Source organism: Rutilus rutilus (assembly GCF_951802725.1).
Source record: "Rutilus rutilus genome assembly, chromosome: 21".
NCBI classification, from domain to species: domain Eukaryota; kingdom Metazoa; phylum Chordata; class Actinopteri; order Cypriniformes; family Leuciscidae; genus Rutilus; species Rutilus rutilus.
The window spans coordinates 5,530,257-5,553,447 of record NC_140226.1 but is presented as its reverse complement, the minus strand read 5'-3'; the positions used below and the strand labels follow the sequence as shown (position 1 = coordinate 5,553,447).

The window sequence follows — 23,191 nt, the reverse complement described above, 5'->3', positions numbered from 1 at the left end:
AAACTAACTAAACAAAAATGTTGGTTTCTAGCGAAAATAACAATGTAATCATGATATATATTGTTGTTGTGGTATAAAATTACTCACATCTTGATTATAAAATTTTGGCAATTTGCCGACTTGGGCATTTTGTTGTTATTATTGTAGTACTCTACTAATTTTATTGTTTTACAAGAAAGATAATTATTTGTTTTATTGATGGTACTTGTACATTATCTTTAAGCTTCCGCTAAGACAAACATTCATTACAATGTGGAAGAACAGCAAAGCAACAAACACTACTGGAACAACAGTGCTTTCAGTCCTTATGTTTTTAAGTCCTTATTCAGATATATTTGACGCCTGAATGCTGCAACTGACTAATGAGGATCAGAATCAGAACTTTTTTTTTAGTGATGATGCAAACAAATCATTGAAATTAATTTGAACTGATTCCTAAAAAAAAAAAAAAAATGTATGTGAGAGTTTAATGATTAATATTGGCCTATGAGCAGTTCCACACATAATCTGTTCCTGCAGGAATATCTACAGATTTCCACACTCAGCATGCACAAACTTCTTTGCATGGCTTTTTACATATTTGCGCTCATTTGATTCTATTTTAAGCTATCAGTGATGATGTATTACTGTCAGCTCTTTTGAACATGTTTTTCCATTTTTAATCCAGTCTTCTTATGGCTATTTTCTCATGTCTTTCACTAGAGCACCAGCCGCCCTACATCATTGCAGTGTTGCCCCGGTATGTGGAGATCCGCACTCTGGAACCCAGACTGCTGGTGCAGAGCGTAGAACTGCAGAGACCGCGCTTCATCACCTCCGCTGGGTGAGACCTGCACACGATCTCGGTTTACTTCAGTCTGACTGAAGAGCTATTTTACATTAGCTATGTTTACATGCACCCAAATAATCAGTTTAGAATCAAATTAATTTAGTCAGACTGAAAACCCTTCATGTAAACACCCTCAATCGATGTGATCGAGCTTGATCCGAATGACATTTTTACCGGATTGAAAGGGGGTAGACCTGAAATATATGGAAGCTTGTTTTTCGCCTCAGAATAAAAAATAAAAAAGGTAATTGTGAATCACAATTCAGACTTTTTATCTCAGAATTGCGTGATATAAAGTCACAATTGTGTGTCATAAAGTCATAATTGCGTGATATAAAGTCACAATTGTGTGTCATAAAGTCATAATTGCGTGATATAAAGTCGCAATTGTGTCTTAAAGTCAGAATTGCGTGATATAAAGTCGCAATTGTGTGTCATAAAGTCAGAATTGCGTGATATAAAGTCGCAATTGTGCGTCATAAAGTCAGAATTGTGTGTTACAAAGTCTGAATTGTGAGATAAAAACTCGCAATTGCGAGAAATAAACTCACAATTCTTTTTTTCTCAGAATTGCATGTTTATATCTCGCAATTCTGACTTTATAACACGCAACTGGGAGATATAAAGTCGCAATTGCATGTTATAAAATTTTTTGTTTCTAGCAAAAATAACAATGTCATCATGATATATATTGTTATTGTGGTATAAAATTACTCACATCTTGATTATAAAATTTGGGCAATTTGCCGACCTGGGCGTTTTTTTAAATTATTGTAATAAAGTCAGAATTGTGAGATATAAACTCGCAATTCTGTCAGTATTTTTTTCCTTAGAATTGGACTTTTTATCTCGCAATTCTGAGAAAAGATGTCAAAAGATGCAATTATCTTTTAAAATGTTTTATTCTGTGGCAGAAACAAACTTCCATAGAAATAACCATGTAAAAGCTTCAATCTGTTTTTTTGGGGGGGGGTTTTCAACTTCTTTCCCTCTTTGATTTCACAGATCAAATGTCGTCTATGTCGCAAGCAATCATTTTGTCTGGCGTCTGGTGCCGGTCTCCATAGCCAGCCAGATACGGCAGCTGCTACAGGACAAACAGTTTGAACTGGCGCTTCAGCTAGCGGTGAGAAACTCTGATTTTAGCATCCAGTAAATACTGTACGCAAAGTACACAGTGTGTTGACCTTGTTTTCTTCTCATCTTTCCTCAGAAAATGAAGGATGATTTAGATGCAGACAAGAGACAACAGATCCATCACATTCAGAACCTGTATGCCTTCAACCTGTTCTGTCAGAAGCGCTTTGACGACTCCATGCAGGGGTTCGCTAAGTTAGGCACCGGTGAGTTGAGTTCACACAGCAGTGATGATGCACCACCAATGACGAAAGAATAATTGGATTTAAGGTGTAATTGATTTCCTCGACGACCACATTCAATCGTTCAAGAGAAACTTTCTGGTAGGCTGATTAAAAAAACCGGTCGTTTAAATACCAACTGGTCAGGTTGAAGTTTTGGAAAGTTAATTTTCATGTCTGATAAACCTCACGTTATCTGTGGTCTTGCTGACCAAGGCTGAGTTGCATCGTACAGTCCACTAGAGAGTGCCATTGCACCAGGACAGTAAGATCCATGAATAATAGAGTTCGACAGTGATGAGGGATTTTTGTAAGTTAACCTGTAAGATTGCATCGCTCTTTTTCCCTCAATAGGATTTTTCATTGGCTTTTGGATTATTGCAGAAAATAAGCTCTGTGACCAACAAAACTTCATGATTCACACACATTTTCTTCATCATGGTAATCTTTTTGAAAAAGTTTTGAAGCCCAAATTAGAGGTCTTCTCGGGTCCTAAAAACTGTACCCGACCCGAATCACTACTTACCCGAACCCGACGTGCATAAATAAAAAATTTGTAAAGAAAAACCTGACCCGAGACAGACCCGATAAAATTAGACCCGAGTCCGACCCGACCTGACGGCATTTCCTTTAGAACCCGACTGGACCGGCATTTACATTGTGCGCAGCCTGCAGCCCTGCGTTTCTCAAAAATGCACTTAACATAGACGTGCAAGTAATATCAATCACACATCATTGTAACCCATTACGTCCTATAAAATTTGGCATAATGTTATTTACCGGACCATACGATGATTAACATAAGAACCACCACAGGGTAAAATTTACCTATGGCTGTTTTTCAAATGTAGCCTATAACAGATTTTCAATAAAATATCCAAAGTCTCCCAGTCATTGACTTTTACTAAAATTTTGTTATTTAGCCTACAATCCCGTTGTTAAAAAGTTATTTAGATAAAACCAGATTAAAAACAGGGCATTAGAACCGCCATAGCAGGTCAAATTTACCATGTAGGCATGTCTTTATTTTCACAACTTTTCTTTATTTGAGCAACGTGTCTGCTTACAGTCACACAACGCACGTTCAAAATAAGATGTTTTAGCCTACTCATAAATGTTAAAACTTTGGATTAATTATTAAAATTTGTTTTGCAATTTTTATCGGTTATTGTTTGCTGGTTGCTATTTATTCAAGTCTGCCCGTTTCCTGAAGAAAATTCCGATCTATGATGTAGCCTAATGAATAAAACTTCTTTGGGGTTCTTTATTGGGGTTGTTCTCTTATTCAGATTATAAATTATATAACTAAGCAAATTAATAACTGAGTAAATAAATGCGGAGGCAACCGTTCTTATTGCACATTGCACGTAGAAGCGCGGATTCGCGCTCTCACTTAGAAAAAGTGAGAGAACGGTGTCATAGAGTTATTTTAAATAGTGCAATTTTGTTAAATGCCCAACATAGTTTAAAAGAATTCGGGTCTTCTCGGGTCCATTTGGAAAAGGCATATTTATTTTAAATTACCCGAGACCCGAGGCCACTAATACCCAACCCTCGGGTTTTCGGATCCAAGTGGACACGTGAAGACCAAATACAATCACCAGAAATAAAAAGCTAAACGTTGGCTTTAAACGAACTACAGCACGGTCACATGACTTGAGCGTCACCACCATTAAGCTTCAACAGCTCTTTCAGTCTTATATTTAGAGTTCGAATAGTTTGCAAGAGCACAATTATAAACACAGTGAGGCTGTGAAAGTGACTCGTGAGTAGATGAGTTTACCTGTTCGGTGTGATGATGTTTAATGTCCCCGACAACCTTTAGACATTTATTAGCAAACGCCTTTTTGAAGCTTTAGAAAATTCACAAGGTGTTATTATTACTAATGTGTTTTATATCATCGAATAAAACATGAAAATACTTTGAGCTTGTGTTCACCACAGACCTTATTCCAGGCATTTAACCATAAACCCAATGACTTCAGGACGATGCAAAATGCAACTCGTTTTGGCCCCACAAAAACATGTCATCTCTGCAGCACTCTGTATAATGAGTTAAATCTGATTTGCTCTTCTCTTGTATAGATCCCACTCATGTGATTGGACTGTATCCAGACCTCCTTCCCTCCGACTACCGCAAACAGCTTCACTACCCAAACCCTCTGCCCACGCTGTCCGGAGCCGAGCTGGAGAAAGCCCACCTAGCCCTCATAGACTACCTGACACAGGTGTTCGGGACTTATGAAGTTCACACGGAGTGCTTTACAAACGGTTTTCATATTCTTACAGTTTTCTCTCTGTGTTTTTGATAGAAACGCAGTCATTTGGTGAAGCAGCTGAATGACTCGGACCCCTCTACCACCTCGCCTCTCATGGAGGGAACCCCGACCATCAAGAGCCGCAAGAAACTCCTTCAGATCATCGATACCACCCTGCTCAAATGTTACCTCCATGTAAGACCTTCAGATTGTTCTCAATAGCCCTGTTGTAAGCCCTCGTGAGCTGCATGCACAGCATCACCTACTGGTGATTGCATCTCGCTAATCTTAGAGGGATAGATCACCCCAAAAATGAAAATTTTCTGTTAATTTAAGCCCTAATGCTAGAACAGTAAAGAAGATTTTTAGCTGAAACCGTGATCCTTGGTGAGTTATATAATGTAAGTCAATGGCTACTGCCACTTTAAGAGTCACAAAAACACACAGGCAAAATATACCTGTGGCTCATGATGATACATTGAGGTCTTATGAGGCGAAGCGATCGGCCTGTGGGAGAAGCTGACCATTATCTGCTACATTAATAACTGTAATCCACAGCCTGAGCACGTTCATGACAATCTGTACTGCGAGCATCCTGTCACATAATGACGTATTCTGACGTCTGTCTGTGAAAATGGTTTAAAAAAATGTCTTGTAACAAATCTAGTGACATGCTGTAATTATCTGTCCACAGACTGTTGATTTGATGTGCGTAACTGGTGCCCGCTGCATTCCCAAATGTCCTTTAAATTCACAGCACATGCACAGACTCTGTGAACTGAGACGCAGAAAACACCAGATCACGAGATGATTGCGCGATCAAAGTGCGCTCTCCACTTTGAAACATGTAGCGCAACACACTGTATACTTGTTTCATTAAATTGCAGCCTTTTGATACGGACACTAAGCAAAATCGTGCTTTGCCAAAGCAGTGCTGCAAAACATAACGTTAGAGAACTATCATGTTAATTTTGAGAAGTGTAAAAATATTTTCGGTTCACTATGAAACTGCCAGTGTAGTGTAGTGAGAAACAGTGAGGATCATGTGACACTGAAGGCTGCTGAAAATTCAGCTTTGATCACAGGAATGCATTACATTTTACAATATATTCACATAGAAAAAAACATTTAAAATTATAATAATATTTCACAATATTGTTGTTTTTACCGTATTTTTGATAAAATAAATGCATTGAAGACTATTTTTAGGACCATTAAAATATCAAACTATATTATTTATAAATTTGACGCGGCAAGATCATTTGTGGCTGCTGCTATTAATACTTTTCTAAAGAAATTTTGTGACTTTTCAGAATCTTAGTTATCAATATTTATCAGGATGTACTACAGTAAACCAAAGTTGACATCGAATATTATGATAAGCTCACGAAAGATTATAAGGTGTGTGTAAGGATGCACCGATATTAAAATTGACCGATAACCGATATATTGGCCGATAAATCTAAATCCAAATTTTTATACAATTTTTGAGAGCCTGATTATAAAAACAAAAGTCTCACCATTAAAAGCCATATCCTAAGCACACAATTATAACGATGTTCTCATTATAATTTTATGTAGCCTATATGACAGAATTGTGCTTGTTGCACTTTACTGTATTTTCCTTTTTTGAAGGGATTTCAATCATATTTCAAGTAATTAAAAAACATCACGGAGAACAGTGTGCATCTGAAGTGTCTCAGCTGAAGGAAATAATACATTATTTATCGTTTTTAATATATCGGCCAAAAACATTATCGCTACGATAACGTTAAAAATTATCATACATCGGCCAATACCGATAATATGGTGGCCTATATATCGTCCATCCCTAAAAGTGAGATTAGTTCTTTAGATAATTGTGACATAAACTCTAAAATATTTTCCTTCAAATTGTTAATTGTATTTTCATTACAAAAAGTAAACTGTTTTTTTCTGTTCTCTTAATTATTCTCAGTAGTTTCTCATAACTGTAATACTGTCAGTAGAAGTATGATGTATAAATGTATGAATACTTGTCTATGACGCCTAAAGTGCTTGCCTAGCTAGACGGCTCTCTACAGTTAAAGCTAGATAACCTCAACACACTGTAATGGATTCTGTGGGAATTTACAACCTAGTTTTTGTTTTGTTTTTTTAGACCAATGTGGCCTTGGTGTCTCCTCTCCTGCGCCTGGAGAACAACCACTGTCACATAGAGGAGAGCGAGTACGTGCTGAAGAAAGCTCATAAATACAGCGAGCTCATCATCCTCTATGAGAAGAAAGGCCTTCACCAGAAAGGTGCGCGCAGTCTTATCAACCGCTTACTGAAAACGTACATCATCTAGACTGTTATGTGTTTATGTGAGCCTGAGGACTCTCCATTAGGAGTGTAATGTGTGTGTGTGTCCGACATGTTGCTCATCTCTCTGCAAAACCCAAGCATCTGAACATCATTCGGAGGGCTCAGATCAGCTCTTGTTTATAGAGATGGCTCTAATCATGTTTTGTTGATGTCATGCCTTACAGAAAAATGCTGATGAGGACCAGGCCGTGTAGATCCTTACTGCCTAATAAACCCTCAGTGCAGCCAAGAAAACTTCTGTATATAAACATCACTGTCACAAACCGTTCATGAATATACACCGATTGCCCTCTCTTTCTGTTTGACTACGTCATTCTCATGCAGTTGTTTCCTATTGTTTTCATTTACGATCTGTGTGTATTTATGTGGTTGGTTGATTGATTGATTGCAGTATCACTAACCTTTTAAATCAGCTTTTTTTTAACATCGCGTTCAAAAAAGCATTCAAAATAACCCTGGGTTTAGTGAGAGCGAGTGATCTGAGCTGTTTCATTGAGGAAGCCCATTCAAACGGAACGATTTGTTCATGAATCGGACGACGTATTGCACCGTATATTCTGCAATAGTGTGTCCGTTGACTATTTACTGTCAACATATGATTCTTTCTCTCTTGTAATTCAGAAGTCACCTGAAAAGTGCATAACCATGTTTGCCAGTCGTGTGTGTCCTCTTCCTCATTCAGTTGAATTGACTTACAGAAGTGTGATTGTCCAGCTCTGCAGGTTCTGCTGGATCAGTCCACTAAAGCCAACTCTCCTCTGAAGGGTCACGAGAGGACTGTGCAGTATCTTCAGAGGCTGGGTGAGATTAACACACTCATTTACTGCACATTACCTGGCTGTGCTTTAATATAGTCAACAGACAAGTTGAGTGAGTGCTGTGGTTAATGTGATATCCGGATGCCCACTTTTGTCTGAAGGTCGAGCCAGAATCTTACAACATGCTAGCAAACTCTCATGGACTCATGAGCTGCAGAAATTCATTTGATTTTAATAGACTCAACTGATAGGGCTGCACAAGTAATCAAAGTCAAGCCAAAATTGCTTAGTGGGATTTATCTAAATAAATGCTTTGCGTTTTTCAGAGTGAAGCGCAGCACTGTGTTTACGTCTCAGAACGACTTTAATATACATTTGGGAACGCAACCAAAAATCTTGTTATGAGAAGAGCTTATCAATAAAAGAGAAGCTGCAAGGGCTTCTGTCGGTTTCCATCAAAATAAAAGTTTGATGGTTTAACGTTTAAAGAGGAAAAACTTAAAGACAGCCATAATTATTAGTATTGTACATTTACAGCTGTAATGTAACAAAATTATTATATTATATTAACTACTTATTTTTTACAGTCAATTATTACAATAGTGGTATTTCATTTGTTTATATCTGTATATCATTATTTATGTTTATATTTAGTTATTATTATTGTTATATAGCAACAATGGTTTATAATAATCACAAAATGTTGCCCAAATTGTGCAGTCCTACAAACAAGATTAGCAAACCTTTAATATTTAAAGTGCATTTTAAATTGCAACCATTGCAACCCTTGCATTTTTATTAAATATTTTCACTAATTCGATTATTCAGCTACCAGTAAGAGTATGGACACCAATTACTTTCGGCTCTATTTAACACATTTTGTAATGTTAAAGGGATAGTTCACTTTGAAACATTTTTTTGATATGTTTTAGCTTACCTCAAGGGCATCCAAGATGTAGGTGTCTTTGTTTCCGCAGTAGTTTCAATTTGGATATTTTTAGGTCAAACCGTTCTTGTCTGTCAGTCATATAATGCAGGTCGATGGTCACTGTCTCAAAACACAAGCACAGAGTCCAAATTAAAACAATTCCCCACGTCCAAATGAAACAATTCCCCATCATAAGTACACATTGATGGCCTAAGACACGAAACGAGCGGTTTGTGTGAGAAAACGAACAGTATTTATATCGTTGTTATCTCTTGAAAACAGCACACGTCCAAATGATCTGATGGCGCGGGCGGGTATAGATATATACATAGATGTCGCCTTGGCTACGGTTTCGTTCCAATGAACGAAATATATGACTGACAGACAAGAACGGTTTGACCTAAAAATATCAAAATTGAAACTACTGCGGAAACAAAGACACCTACATCTTGGATGCCCTTGAGGTAAGCTAAAACATACCAAAAATAAATTTCAAAGTGAACTATCCCTTTAAAAAAAAAAAAAACATTTCCCAGATTTCCCCCCAAATATACAGTGTAGAAACATGCAAACCCAGCCCACAGATTCTGCATATTAGTAACAATGGGATGATCGATGAGTCGCATTCCTCCATTCTGACTGACTAGATCAACAATCTTATTTTGTAACGGTGACATGCATTGGTGTCTTTCTGCACAGGTGTGGAGAACCTGGGCATCATCTTCGAGTTTTCACCGTGGGTTCTGAAGATTTGTCCTGAGGATGGACTGAAGGTGAGATATGCATGATCTCTGGTTGTATCTGCATGTCTTCTGTGGTCATTTTGAAGAGCTTGAGTTTGACTATGCTGCTGTCAGATTTTCACTGAGGACCTGACGGAGGTGGAGACTCTACCCAGGGATAAGGTGTTGAACTTCTTGAAGGAGGGGTTCAAGGAGCTGGCCATCCCATACCTGGAGCACATCATTTACATGTGGGAAGAGACACGGCCCGAGTTCCACAACGTTCTGATCCAGCTGTACCTGGAGAAGGTGCAAGGCCTCATGAAAGTGTACCTCAACTCACTGCCCGAAGGTCAGACGCTGCTTTATCAGCACAACTACAGAGCTGCAGGAAAACAGTCTGTCTTTTATGCAGTAGCTTCTGAAAAAACTATACACAGGTCACGGTCAACTGCTGCTGACTAGTGTTAGTTTACATCAGCTAGTTTTTAATTTACTTTTTAGTTTTTTCATATTTGTGACCCTGTACCACAAAACCAGTCACATGGGTCAATTTTTTAAAATTGCAATTTATACATCATATGAAAGCTGAATAAATTAGCTTTCCATTGATGTATGGTTTGTTAGGATAGGACACTATGTGGCTGAGATACAACTATTTGAGAATCTGGAATCTGAGGGTGCAAGAAAATCAAAACATTGAGAAAATCTCCTTTAAAGTTGTTCATTTATGTTCACGATTGTGCTGCATTCACTCACAAAAATAAATGTTGTATATATTTACGGTAGGAAATTTACAAAATATCTTCATGGAACATGATCTATAAATAAAAATTTATAATTTTGACCCATACAATGTATTTTTGGCTATTGCCACAAATATACCCGTGCGACTCGTGACTGGTTTTGTGATCCAGGGTCACATATAGTCAACCTTGTCCTGTTTTTGTTTAGTCAAGTTTTAGTCAACTAAATGTCTGGAAATTTTAGTGCATTTTTAGCCAATGATAACATTTTCGTCATGCTGCATAATTTTTTAATTGATAATCACGATTGTTTTTGCTCACAATTATAATTGCATCAATTGGTTTTGCAACAAATTTTTTATTTTGTATTATTGCACATTCACCTATAAGCACAAATCAAGAGGATCCTAACTCGTATGCATGGTTTATTTGACCTCACCTAGTTTCCTGATTTATTATAGGCTGTTTATCATATAAATTAACACACATTATGAAAATGTGCGCTTCTTCTGTAGTGTAGAAAATGTACAACACAGTTCATGTCTTCAAAATAGCCTCTGCTGACATTTCTACCTACCTATCTACATTTATAAAATAAAAAATAAAATTGTTTTGTAATTAAGCCACCTTCATTTAATGTTTAAAGGGTGGGACATTTATATATATATATATATATATATATATATATATATATATATATACCTGCTACCACTCGCACACACTGCCAATATATATATTGGTGTGTGTATATATATATATATATATATATATATGTGTGTGTGTGTATATATATATATATATATATATATATATATTCACTGGCAGTTTTAAAAGTTTTAATAAAACCTTTATTAGCAACACAATTGCTAATTGTAACCATTGTTTTTATTTTATTTTTGTAAAAAACATTCTTTGGTTTTACACTTTACAATGTTGTTTAATTATTATAATCATTTTACATTAGTTAATTAGTTAGTATAACATTGACTAACGATGAAAAATAGTTCTACAGTGCTTAATAATCTTTGTTAATGTTAATTTCAACATTTAATAATACGTATCAAAAATTTAAAGTTGTATCTGTTAATATTACTTAATGCACTGTGAACTAACATGAACAAACAAGGAACAATAGTATTTTTGAATAAATGCTGGAAAACATATTCCTCATTGTTAATTAATATTTGCTAATGGATTAATGAATGTTAACAAATTAGACTTCATTGTAAAGTGTTACCAAACATAAAAACAACATTTGTGCCTAAAATGAAGATTTTCCAGCTCTATGAAAGCACAGAGTAAACCCGTTGTGTTGACTGTGTCCAGGTGTTTCAGCTGTAGCTGCGGGAAAGGAGGCGGGAGAGCTGGGAGAATTCAGGAACAAGCTTCTGACATTCCTGGAAGTTTCCAGCAGTTATGAGCCAGAGAGACTCATCAGTGATTTCCCATTTGATGGTGAGTCCAGAGGTCAGAGGCATTACACTGTCAAATCTAGCAATAGAAGTGTATGAGCCGTGTTGTTCCTCTTTCCATTGTCAGGTCTGTTGGAGGAGAGGGCTCTGCTATTGGGTCGTATGGGGAAACATGAGCAGGCTCTCTTTATCTATGTTCACATTCTGAAAGACACGCGTATGGCTGAAGAGTGAGTATCCTTCTATAATGCTGTTCTACATCATGAAATCAATATGGACCCTATTTACTTTTTTTTAAAGGGGTGGTTGATTATGATTTCACTTTTCTAACTTTAGTTAGTGTGTAATGTTGCTGTGTGAGCACAAACAACATCTGCAAAGTTACAACGCTCAAAGTTCAAAGCAAAGGGAGATATTTGCTTTTAAAGAAATCGCTTTTTAACGACTACAACAAACGGCTGGTAGAGACTACACGAGCTTCCTCCCGGGTTAGTGACATCACCAGCCCTAGAATTTACATAAACCTCGCCCGGGAACACGATTTATAGATTATCAATAGAATCAGACAGAATATGCTAATCAATGACTAGAAGTAATCAATTAACTACGCATAAGCTACATGAATTCATCAACTAACCATTCAGAAATGTCCTGTTGCTTCTACATGTTGTCACTTCTTCTTGAGTCTCTCCATCTTTGTCTGACTCCGGTTTGAACATAAAAGGCTAAAAGTTTTTGAAATTTCCAGTGCATGTCTGTGTGAGGTAAAATGACACAAGCTGTTGAAGCTCCGCCCCCTGTGCCGGGAGCAGCAGCTCATTTGCATTTAAAGGAACAGACACAAAACAGTGCGTTTTTGCTCACCCTCAAAAAGTGACAACTTTAACATGCTATATAAAAATATCTGAGGGGTATTTTGAGCTAAAACTTCACATATACACTCTGAGACTTATTTTACATCTTGTGAAAAGGGCATTATACCACCCCTTTAATACACGTTCCTGCCGCTATTCATCAGTGCACACTATTATTGAAAAAAAATAGTTGAATAATTTCCTCCACCTCTGTATCGTCTGATGCGACCTAGGCCGCACTATTTGTTATGACGTAGCTATAAAGATATTAAGACATTGTTTTAGGCTGCTTTTGTAGGTAACAGTAATATAACGCTGCATAATGTACATTGCCGTGAAAGTTTGGAACAATTTAGATGTTTTACATTTTTTTGAAGGACGACGACTCTGCTTACCAAAGCTGCATTTATTTGATAAAAAAAACATAATATTGTGAAATATTAATACAATTTAAATAAATGTTTTCTATTTGAATATATTGTGAAATGTAATTTATTCCTGTGATCAAAGCTGAATTTCAGCATCATTACTCCAGTCTTCAGTGTCACATGATCCTTCAGAAATCATTCTAATATGATGATTTGCTGCTCAAGAAAAGCATTCATTTGAAATAGAAATCTTTTGTCGCATTATAAATGTCTTTACTGATCAGTTGAATGCCTCCTTTATGTTTTTAACATCAAAAACCGAAACAAAATTTTTATATATTCAAACTTTTGACCGGTAAATGTAGGCTATTAAAGTTGCAGCAATAATAGCAAATGACATTGGGGTCGTTGGTATACAGTACGTGCCGAGGCTCTTGACCTTTAGCTTCCACGTTTCTGACTCCATTCTGATATTAAATGCCCACTGTCAATGAATTGCCACCTACCAATTCGCAAAAACATCAAGTTCCACCTTTAATGTGTGGATTATCCTGTTACTGTATACAGTATGTACAATGCATTGCATTTCATGTTGGCTGTTCCATGACAAGGAATCTGACTTTAAACTCAAGCTGTCACTCATGTTTTCTGTGTGTTGTGATGTTCTCAGGTACTGCCACAGTCACTACGATCCAGCAGCAAACGGCAATAAAGACGTGAGTGCTCCTCGGACACTTTTCACCAGTGTTATTTCGACTGGTTTCATTTTAACATTGTAATTCTACATGTTGTGTAGTCACCGAAGCAACAATCCCAAACACTGCAGCCCGAAAGGAAAGACTTTGTGGCATGCTTTTGTGTTGTTTTGTAGTGAAAACCCACCAGCAATCATGATGTACTTATTATTAGTGAAAGTAAGAGTAAAATTACTGCTAAATATTTTGTTCATTACTGAAATTTGAGTCCTGGTCCCAATGGTAGCATCAGCATAGAAATACTCATAATTTGCTTTGCTGCAAATACAGAATAGTGTTAGACACAATAGCTTGTACACTCACTAAATCAGTGCATTATGTATTTATTTACTGATTATTATAAATGTTTTTAATTATTCATGTTTATATATATTGCTTTTTTTTATTTTATTTTTTTACAAATTATAATAGTAAATTAATGATTGCATTTTCTCTAAATATAAAAAGTAAAATATTCAAGATTTACGCATTTCAATTAATAATTTTGAATAAATATTAAACTTAAATTTAAACCTATTTTACTCTTTTTTTTTTTTTTTTTTTTATGAACACGAATCACATAAACTAAATGGTCCATTCCCTTGTTCCATTAGGATTTATACAAAATGTTTTTTATACAAAACTCATTTAAAATGATTGTAAATGTAAGGATTATTCAATTCAATTTAATGGAATTTTACTATTTATTGAAATGTAAATTAATTACTATTAGAACTTGTTTAGTGTATCCAGTAAAATAATTAGCTTTGTAATCTGCTAGTGAAATCAGACATCATGAGGACTAACAAAATATTCACCCTAGTTTACATTATATTCAGTATTATATATACAAGTTTAATACTATAATTAAACCACTAGAATCTTTCATTTCATCACACGTGTTTAACGTGTAAATATAAAAGCTGCGGTTTGGAAGCGAAAAGGTTGGAAAGACAAAAGTGTAGGTTGTGAATGAATGATTTGAAAGTATAACAATTATGGAAATAAGACCTCAGTTGAACTCTTTAGTTACATTGTGTCATTTGTGATAATAAGACTTTTCGTTCATTGAACTCATCATCTTTAATATTTACTGTAGTCACTCTCACATACATTATTCATTCAGTGTTCGAGTGGCTGCTGTAAACTGTTGAATGAGAGTAACTGTAGTACACTGTGGAAGTGTAGAAGTGTCTCTCTTGTTCCGACACACCTTGTGTAAATGTTAACAGAGTCTGTCTGTAGGTGTATCTGTCCCTCCTGCGCATGTATCTGTCGCCGCCGGACGTGCACTTCCTCGGGCCCATAAAGATGGAGTTATGTGAGCCACAAGCCAACCTCCAGGCGGCCCTGAACGTCCTTAAGCTCCACCACAGCAAACTGAACACCACCAAAGTGAGTTTCCACCAAACACCAACATAGACTCCAACCACCATCCGCATAGCAGAAGCCTGGAAAGAACCAGCACACTTAAAGGGATAGTTCACCTAAAAATAAAAATTCTGTCAGTAATTACTCACCCTCATGTTGTTCCCCGTAAGACTTTCGTTCATCTTCGGAACACAAATTAAGATATTTTTGATGAAATCTGAGAGCTGGCTCACTCCTCCATAGGCTTCTATTGAAAGTTAGTAAAGACATTGTTAAAATAGTCCAAGTGACTACAGTGGCTCAACCTTAAGTTTATCAAGCGACGAGAATACTTTTTGTGCAAAAAAACACAAATATAATGACTTTATTCACTTTACTCAATGACTAACTCTTCAGTTTCCTCTGTGTGGGCCTCTGAGTGAGTTCACTTAGTGTAACAGCACAGCGCTTCTGGGTTGTACGTCAGAACATAGGCTCACTATTTGACGTACAACCCAGAAGTGCTGCGCTATTATTTTTTGCTATTTAAGTCTTTTTGTTGTTGTTTTTTCGCACAAAAAGTATTCTCGTCGCTTGATAAACTTATGGTTGAGCCACTGTAGTCACTTGGACTATTTTAACAATGTCTTTACTAACTTTCTGGGCCAGCAAGTTTCAATAGAAGCCTATGGAGGAGTGAGACAGCTCTCAGATTTAATCAAAAATATCTTAATTTGTGTTCCGAAGATGAACGAAGGTCTTACGGGGTTGGAACAACATGAGGGCGAGTAATTACTGACAGAATTTTCATTTTTGGGTGAACTAACCCTTTAAGGTGTTTTCACACAGTCCTCTTTAAAAGAACCAAACTCTTTGTGTTCTCTTTACGTTCACACTGTCCCTGTCCTTGAAAGAGGACTCGGATCCTTTTTTGGTCCACTTAAGTAAGAATGTGGTCTCAGACCTCTTTGTGTTTGTACTGTTTCTTTTTGGGTTTAGTCCAGTTCAGTGTTTAATGGCTGACCCGGGATGTAAAAGTGTCCTAATTTGGTGTTACTCAGTCTTTGGGTGGTATTTCATACTTGGTGTGGTACTTATGTCAATTATCTCAGTTTTAAGAAATCAAATATTGCAGTAACCAACTGAAATAGTCAAATTGAATAAAGGCCCATTTACACCAAGGATGATAACTGGCGATAACGATATAGTTAAAAAAAGAAAATTTTATGTTAAAGCATAGCATAGTTCACATCTCAGCTACAACGGCACCGAGGAACCATATAGTTGGAATTACTTTTTTCCCAGCATAATGAATGATAAAAACATTGACAGCCAATCAGAATCCATCCTGGATAAAACTGCAGTGTGTGCTGAGAATAAACAGAATGATATCATCCACCGCTGTGAACGCTAATGTAGTCATCGTTGTTGGTGTGAACGGACCTTAAGTGTGTGTTGCCAGGCCCAATTAAATAAGACTGAGAGAGCGAAGCATGTGCTGTAGACGTGAAGAGAGAGAGCGGAGAGTGTGTGTTGAAGTGCTGCACAGCTCAATCCTGCTGATGTCAACACATCGTTTAAGATGCCGGCGTTGGAAATGAGACCCAGTGTTGGCGTGTTGTCAGATGCCAGAGCTCTGAACATGTGCATGACTGTGTGGGAAACATCTGTGGAAACAGAGACAATTCCTGGACAGAACTGAATCCATGTCTCTGTCTCCTTCATAAGGCCATAAACCTGCTGCCAGCCAACACGCAGATCCGGGAGATCCAGGTGTTCCTGGAGAGTGTGCTGGAGGAGAAGGCTGGGAGGAAGCGCTTCGACCAGGTCCTGAAGAGCCTCCTACAGGCCGAGTTCCTGCGGGTATGTTTACTCCTGAATGACTGATTCAGTTCCTTCTGAAGCTGTGTAATTAATTCTGTGTTCTAAAACTATGTATCCATGCACCTCTATTTTTATTTTGTTCAAATTATAGTTGCTTGCCGAAAAAACTGGAAAAGACACAGTACTTAAACAGATTCTACAGAGCATCACTTCTAAATAATTCCTGTCCCATATATTTATTTTAATGTGGTCCTATTATATATATATATTTTTTACATGTTTTATGTTAGCATCTTTCTTTAGTGTGTAATGTTGTTGTTTGAGCATGAAAAAGCTCTCCAAAGTCTCTCCAGCGGGAGTTATTCTCTATATCAGTGTCAGTGTTTCTGAACTCCTGAAACGCCTCCATTGTAGTCTTGAGTTTCTTCCAGGAACAAACACGTCACAATATTCCTCATTTAAATAAGTAATACGCAGAATAAAGGGGCGGGGCCTGTTTGAGTTAGTTAGTAGTGTGTTGAAACTGGCGGTTATGGTAAGGGGCGGGACATTTCCCAAACACACTCGAAGCGCTTGACCAATCACAACACACTAGTCCAGCCGACCAATCAGAGCACAGTGTGCTTTTCAGGAGGAGGAGCTTCATAGAGACAGGAACTAAACAGAGCGTTACTGACAGACTGGGAAGAGAGGAGCCGCAACAATGGAGAATATGGGAAAAACAATGTGTTTTTTAACATTCAAGCTTAAAACATATACTAGTAAAGGCCAAAAACAAAATCAAGACTTTGTAAAAGTGCATAATATATCCCCTTTAATAATATTTTAATACATTGTATTTGTCCGTGTTCAGGTGCAGGAGGAACGTATCTTTCACCAGCAGGTGAAGTGCGTCATCACAGATGAGAAGACCTGCAGAGTGTGCAAGAAGAAGATCGGAAACAGGTCTGCCTCACATTATTGCCAGTTACACCGTGAACTGGCCTTTCAGTCAATCTGGCACAGTTAGGCCCTGTCACAAATGGCACTCTTCATATGCACTTACGGTCTTTTGGACTTACGGTGGCTGCCGTAAGTCCATGAGACCGTAGGGTTGATATGCGCCTTCGATCACGAGAGTGTGGACTTGGAGGAAGACCGCGAGTGCTTAGGGTGCCATTTAGGACAGGGCCAAAGTTTATCTTTATTAAATGCATTACATGCTTGTGTGATTACATAAAACACAGACAACAATAGATGAATCAAGCCAAAATTGGTCTGATGATTCATATTACCCAAGTTAAATTCTGAACTATTAAATTGAATGTTATACAGACTAAAACAGACTGATACAAGTTGTATTCATTCGAGTGGATGCGTTAATTCCAGTCGCACATAATGTTTAGGACAAATATTGTGCATGTATGTTAAAGGGATAGTTGAAAACTCTGTCATCATTTACTCACCCTCATGTTGTTCCAAACACAACCTTCGAAACTGAAATTAAACCCGTAGAGGAAAACAAACGTCTCTGAGAAAACTGTACAGTTGTACTCTATTAGTGCTCAATATGATTGAAGGCGATGCACTGTATGAATACTTCATTTGTTTGTGTGTCCTCTTCATGTCCAGTGCCTTTGCCAGGTATCCAAACGGTGTGGTGGTTCACTACTTCTGCTGTAAAGATCGCAACATGTGTCCAGCAGAGTAGAGGAAGACCGGAGACGCTGGACACACTCCCTCAGATGAGCACAGAGACCTCAGCAAACATCAAGCGTCTGTGTGAAAACACACCGAAGGAAACGCGCTCACTCTTTACATCTGTCTCATGCAATTCATCTAAAAACTCTGGACTGTGAGACTTAATTCAGATTTATGAAGTGCATTACTTTGAAAGCTTTGCCTGAACGCACAACGCAAACTGTGGCTTCCTTCGTCCTGCTGAGAAACACTTATCTTTTCCCTCACGTCCCTCTTTACTTACAGTGCATCCGACATGACGCTGTGTGTGTGTGTGTGTGTGTTCAGCATCCAGGCTCACAGGGCTGCTGCTCTGCTTCACTCAAGTTAGCTTGAGATGAAATCAGACGCCAGATAAAACCCTTAATGTGGCCTCTCGTACAGAAAGGTCAGCGCTTGCACACAACACACCCGTCCGATGGAAGGATGAATGCTTGCATGGACGTTCAGAGATCACTTACAGCTAGATGTCTGCTTTTTTTTAAGCAATGCCAAAAAGCTTGGTATTGTGTCTTAAGGTTTCTAGAGGTTTTGGAGAGCTCTACAATCATGGTAGCGTGCCACTTTTTTTCTTTTTGTCCTGGTTACTCAAGTGGCTTTAACTTATTATTAACACACTGTCTAAACGTGTCCAGGAATGTGTCACCTATGTGTGCAATCGCGTCGCCCAATTGGGCGCCAGTATTTTTCTGGCTTCCTAACACATGTGTCCAACTAACACTGTTTTAAAATGCTTGTGCTTTCAGTCAACTGTAAACCACGACCTGGACTGTTGCTCAAACAAAGGCACGCTCACTGACATTACACCATTATAACAGGCCTGAAATGTTTCGGTGGAAATGGATGTGAATGTGTAGATTGTACATTGAACCCGAGGTGGAAGATGAACCTAATAAACATGTATCTTCTCTTATGAGTATGAGTGTCATATGTTTGAACTCTATTTCAGATTTAGTTTTTATCACACTCTTCGGTAGGGTTCAACTTAGAACAAGGGTTTTTTGTTCAATTTTAAAGATCCCTTTATGCCAAAAAGGGTCTATATAAGGAGAAGTGAAAAGCCTTGTACAGATACTAGAAATCATGAAAAATGGACCGAATTTGACTTTATAATGCGAAGTTTATATCGTCACGTTTGATCATGCGAGTTTCTGTGAGATCTGGTGTCTGTGAGATTTGCCACTTTGAAATCGCTACTACTAGTGTGTACGTTCTGAGGATTATACTGTTAGAAATCATTTGACTGTGGTCTCCCATGGGTTTAAAATGAAAATCGTCTTGTGTGTCCCAGGCCTTAGCCAAGAGCTCAGTTATGATGATTATAAGATCTGGCGTCTGTTAAATCACCTCAGATGTATTGCGTGAGCTGTGAAGAACGGACCACAGCTTGAGCAGCAGAACCAGCACATGCTACAACATACAGTGACACTTCAAGATCTGCTAAACCCACAGCATTCTGATACATCATGACTCACGCCGAGGAGGAGCCAATGATCTCAGGCCAAACCTCGTAAATGATTCAACATTTACAGTTGCTTATTTGAAATACTAAAAGTGAAGTTTTAATTCCAACAAATTCGCATTGTGTATTGTGTTTGGAGACTGATGCTTCTACGTATGCAGTGCAGTGGTCAGAAGAGTGCATTGCCAGCAGGAATAATAATAATAATAATGGTAGTTGGCTTTAGTCCAAAACTGTAAATGCATTGTAGACACAGTCAAAGACATCCGTTACAGTGCTGTACTCTATCTGAAGAGGCGCTCCAGGACATTCATTTTGTTTCCTTGTGTTCTCTATTTGGAGATTTAAAGGGGACAAATTACACCCTGCTATAACGTTTTGATTTTGTACTTTTTAAAAAGTAGTTATTCTACTTTGTTGTTCTTCCCAGTCTGTCAGTAACGCTCCGTTTAGTTCCTGTCTCTATGAAGCTCCTCCTTCTGAAAAATACAGTGTGCTCTTTTTGGTCGGCCAGACCAGTTGTGATTGGTCAAGCACTTTGAGTGTGTTGGGCAAATGACCATAACCGCCAGTTTCAACACACTACTAACTAACTCAACCAGGCCCCGCCCCTTTATTCGGTGTATTAATTATTTAAATGAGGAATATTGTGACGTGTTCGTTCCCGGAAGAAACTCAAGACTACAATGGAGGCGTTCCAGGAGTTCAGAAACACTGACACTGATATAGAGAATAACTCCCGCTGGAGGGACTTTGTGCTTTGGAGAGCTTTTTCATGCTCAAACAACAAAGTTTGCATAACAGGATATTACTGCTGATCATTTCTTTTGAAAAACTTTGTAAAATATTAAATGTTTTGCTACTTACGTCTTACCACACACTCTTTCACTACTAAAACTTAAGTGTCGCGATGGAATTCGCCCTCGTCTTCTGTGAACCGTAAGCCCCACCTTCTTTGATTTGATTGGCTGTCTTCTGTGAACCATAAGTCCCGCCTTCTTTGATTTGATTGGCTGTCTTCTGTGAACCGTAAGCCCCGCCTTCTTTGATTTGATTGGCCATGTCAGTCATTGGCGAGTGCTGTTAAAACGCTAAAGTAGACCAGCCTATAAAATTTACATTTAAAACTTTTTGTCACCTTAACAACAATCGGACCGGTGTGTAATGGAGTGAGGCAGAGCACCATCAAGAATATCAATATCAAATTTGTACATCTGGGTCTCAGCCAGTAACCTGCAGATGTGAAACCATACGGAATACGGGGTCTACGTATTCACACAACGGGGTCTTGTGGGGTCTATTCCCCACAAGCTGGTCAAAGAAGCACTGACAAGACATCATGTGCCAGAGATGATCCGCAACCTCATTCTAGACTACTACAGCAGTTTCAGATTGAGAGTTTCATCAGGAACGGTAATATCTGCCTGGCAACGGCTAGAGAAGGGTATTATTACCGGCTGTACAATCTCGGTACCACTCTTCGCTCTAGCCATGAACATGATCGTCAAATCAGCAGAGGTGGAATGTAGAGGCCCCATGTCTAGATCTGGTACTCGTAGCCACCCATAAGAGCCTTCATGGATGATCTTACCGTGACAGCAGCTTCAGTTCCAGGGTGCAGATGGCTTCTTGAGGGGCTCCAACGCCTCATCCTATTGGCAGGGATGAGTTTTAAGCCAGCCAAGTCCAGGTCCCTGGTCTTAAAGAAAGGCAAAGAGGCCGACCGGTTCCGCTTTACCTTGGAGGGGTCACAAATTCCATCAGTAACAGAAAGACCAGTCAAGAGCTTGGGGAAGATCTTTGACAGCTCCCTGAAGGACACAACCGCTCTCCAATAAACAAGAAACGATGTGACGAACTGGCTCACTGCAGTCGACAAGTCGGGGCTTCCGGGAAAGTACAAAACCTGAATGTACCAGCACGGAATCCTTCCGAGGCTTCTCTGGCCCCTTCTCGTATACGAGGTACCCATGACAACGGTAGAAGCACTCAGAGAACCATCAGTCAGTTCCTCAGGAGGTGGTTAGGGCTCCCACAGTCCCTAAGTAACATCGCCCTCTATGGCCATTCCACCAAGCTGCAGCTTCCCATCAGCAGCTTGTCCGAGGAGTTCAAGGTCACACATGCCTGGGAGGTCTTGATGTACCGAGATTCCTCCGATGCCAAAGTCTCCTCAGCTGGAATCTGCGTTAAGACGGGAAGGAAGTGGCAGGCACAGGAAGTGGTGGACAGAGCGGAGGCATGGTGTCTTGGTTGGCAACGTGGCGGTGGGACATGCAGGCCTGGACAGTTTTCCTAAGCCACGCTATGACAAAGTAAGAGGGAGGGAGAAGCGTCAGTTGGTGCAGGACGAGGTGCGGTCAGAGGTGGCACACTGGAGCATATCCTCATCTGCTGTCCAAAGGCTTTGGGGGATGGGCGGTATCGCTGGCGACATGACCAGGTCCTCTGGCAGATACAGTCACCGCAGCGATTCAGAGCAGTAAGAGTCAAAATCCCTCCAAGCAAACCATCTCTTTTGTCAGAGCTGGGGAGAAGGTACATCAGCAGCCATGCTCCCCAGGTGGGCTCCTCGCCAATGCAAGAGACTGGCACCTTCAAGTGGACCTGGGAAAGCAGCTCAAGTTCCCGACTTACATCACGCCCACTTCACTCCGCCCAGACGTGGTGATAACATCGGAGTCGACCAGGCGGGTGGTCATAGTGGAGCTTACTGTCCCCTGGGAAGACAGATTGGAGGAGGCAAATGAGCGCAAGTGAACCAAGTATGCGGAGCTGGTGGAGGAGTGCAAGAGCGGCGGCTGGAAAGCACGCAGTGAGCTAGTGGAGGTCGGTTGCCGGGGCTTTGCTGGACAGTCGTTGCTCCGAACACTCAAACTCCTTGGAGTTAAAGGACAACTGTGCAGGGGAGCCATAAAGAACATCTCTGAGGCTGCCCAAAAAGCCTCACGATGGCTGTGGATCCGGAGGGGGGACACAGGCCGGTGATCATCCCCCAGCAGGGTCGCCCGGGCGAGGGTGTCTGTTGATTAAAGACCCGAAACACCTGCTGACCCTGTTCATCACTGATGACGTGTCCAAGTTGCACCAGAAGGTGTATATTAGAACAATATAATGAACAGAATAGAACTTTCAAACAAACTTAGAAAAGAACTTTGAAATATATTTTGGAATGGAATGGAATAGAACTTTAATGTTTACATCTGAAGAAAGTGTGAGTGGTGCTTGCCATGCAAAACTTATTATCATGATGCTAAGATCTACTGAGTGGATTTCAGCACATTGCTATATGGTTGCTAGGGTGTTGTTGTGGGTGGTTGCTAGGTGGTCGCTTGGCTGAGTTTTTTGCTCCCAAGAAAAAGAAAACAGTAGGAATTTTTCTACACTTCAGCCAGCAGAAGAGAAACCAAGAGGAGATGTGTGTGTGTGTGCTTTGGCAGCCGGGTTGTAAATGCCAGCTGTGGCTCTGAGAGGATTAAGAGGATCATGTGGTTCATTTTAGAGGCTGTTCCAGGATCAGGTG

General features: G+C 39.1%; 1 protein-coding gene across 1 annotated transcript in view; it reads left to right on the top strand.

Moving 5' to 3' along the window:
* vps39 (VPS39 subunit of HOPS complex) overlaps nt 1–19,119 on the top strand; it is a 28,660-nt gene extending 9,541 nt beyond the window's left edge. The window contains exons 9-24 of the mRNA XM_084392857.1: nt 703–823; nt 1,835–1,955; nt 2,043–2,172; nt 4,273–4,415; nt 4,500–4,640; nt 6,586–6,727; nt 7,506–7,592; nt 9,177–9,250; nt 9,335–9,551; nt 11,272–11,400; nt 11,485–11,587; nt 13,250–13,295; nt 14,559–14,708; nt 16,392–16,526; nt 17,341–17,432; nt 18,099–19,119. Coding sequence (XP_084248983.1) covers nt 703–823; nt 1,835–1,955; nt 2,043–2,172; nt 4,273–4,415; nt 4,500–4,640; nt 6,586–6,727; nt 7,506–7,592; nt 9,177–9,250; nt 9,335–9,551; nt 11,272–11,400; nt 11,485–11,587; nt 13,250–13,295; nt 14,559–14,708; nt 16,392–16,526; nt 17,341–17,432; nt 18,099–18,177 — 1,910 coding nt within the window. The 3' untranslated portion in view covers nt 18,178–19,119. The remainder of the gene's footprint in view (nt 1–702; nt 824–1,834; nt 1,956–2,042; nt 2,173–4,272; nt 4,416–4,499; nt 4,641–6,585; nt 6,728–7,505; nt 7,593–9,176; nt 9,251–9,334; nt 9,552–11,271; nt 11,401–11,484; nt 11,588–13,249; nt 13,296–14,558; nt 14,709–16,391; nt 16,527–17,340; nt 17,433–18,098) is intronic.
* The last annotated feature ends 4,072 nt before the right edge of the window (nt 19,120–23,191 follow it).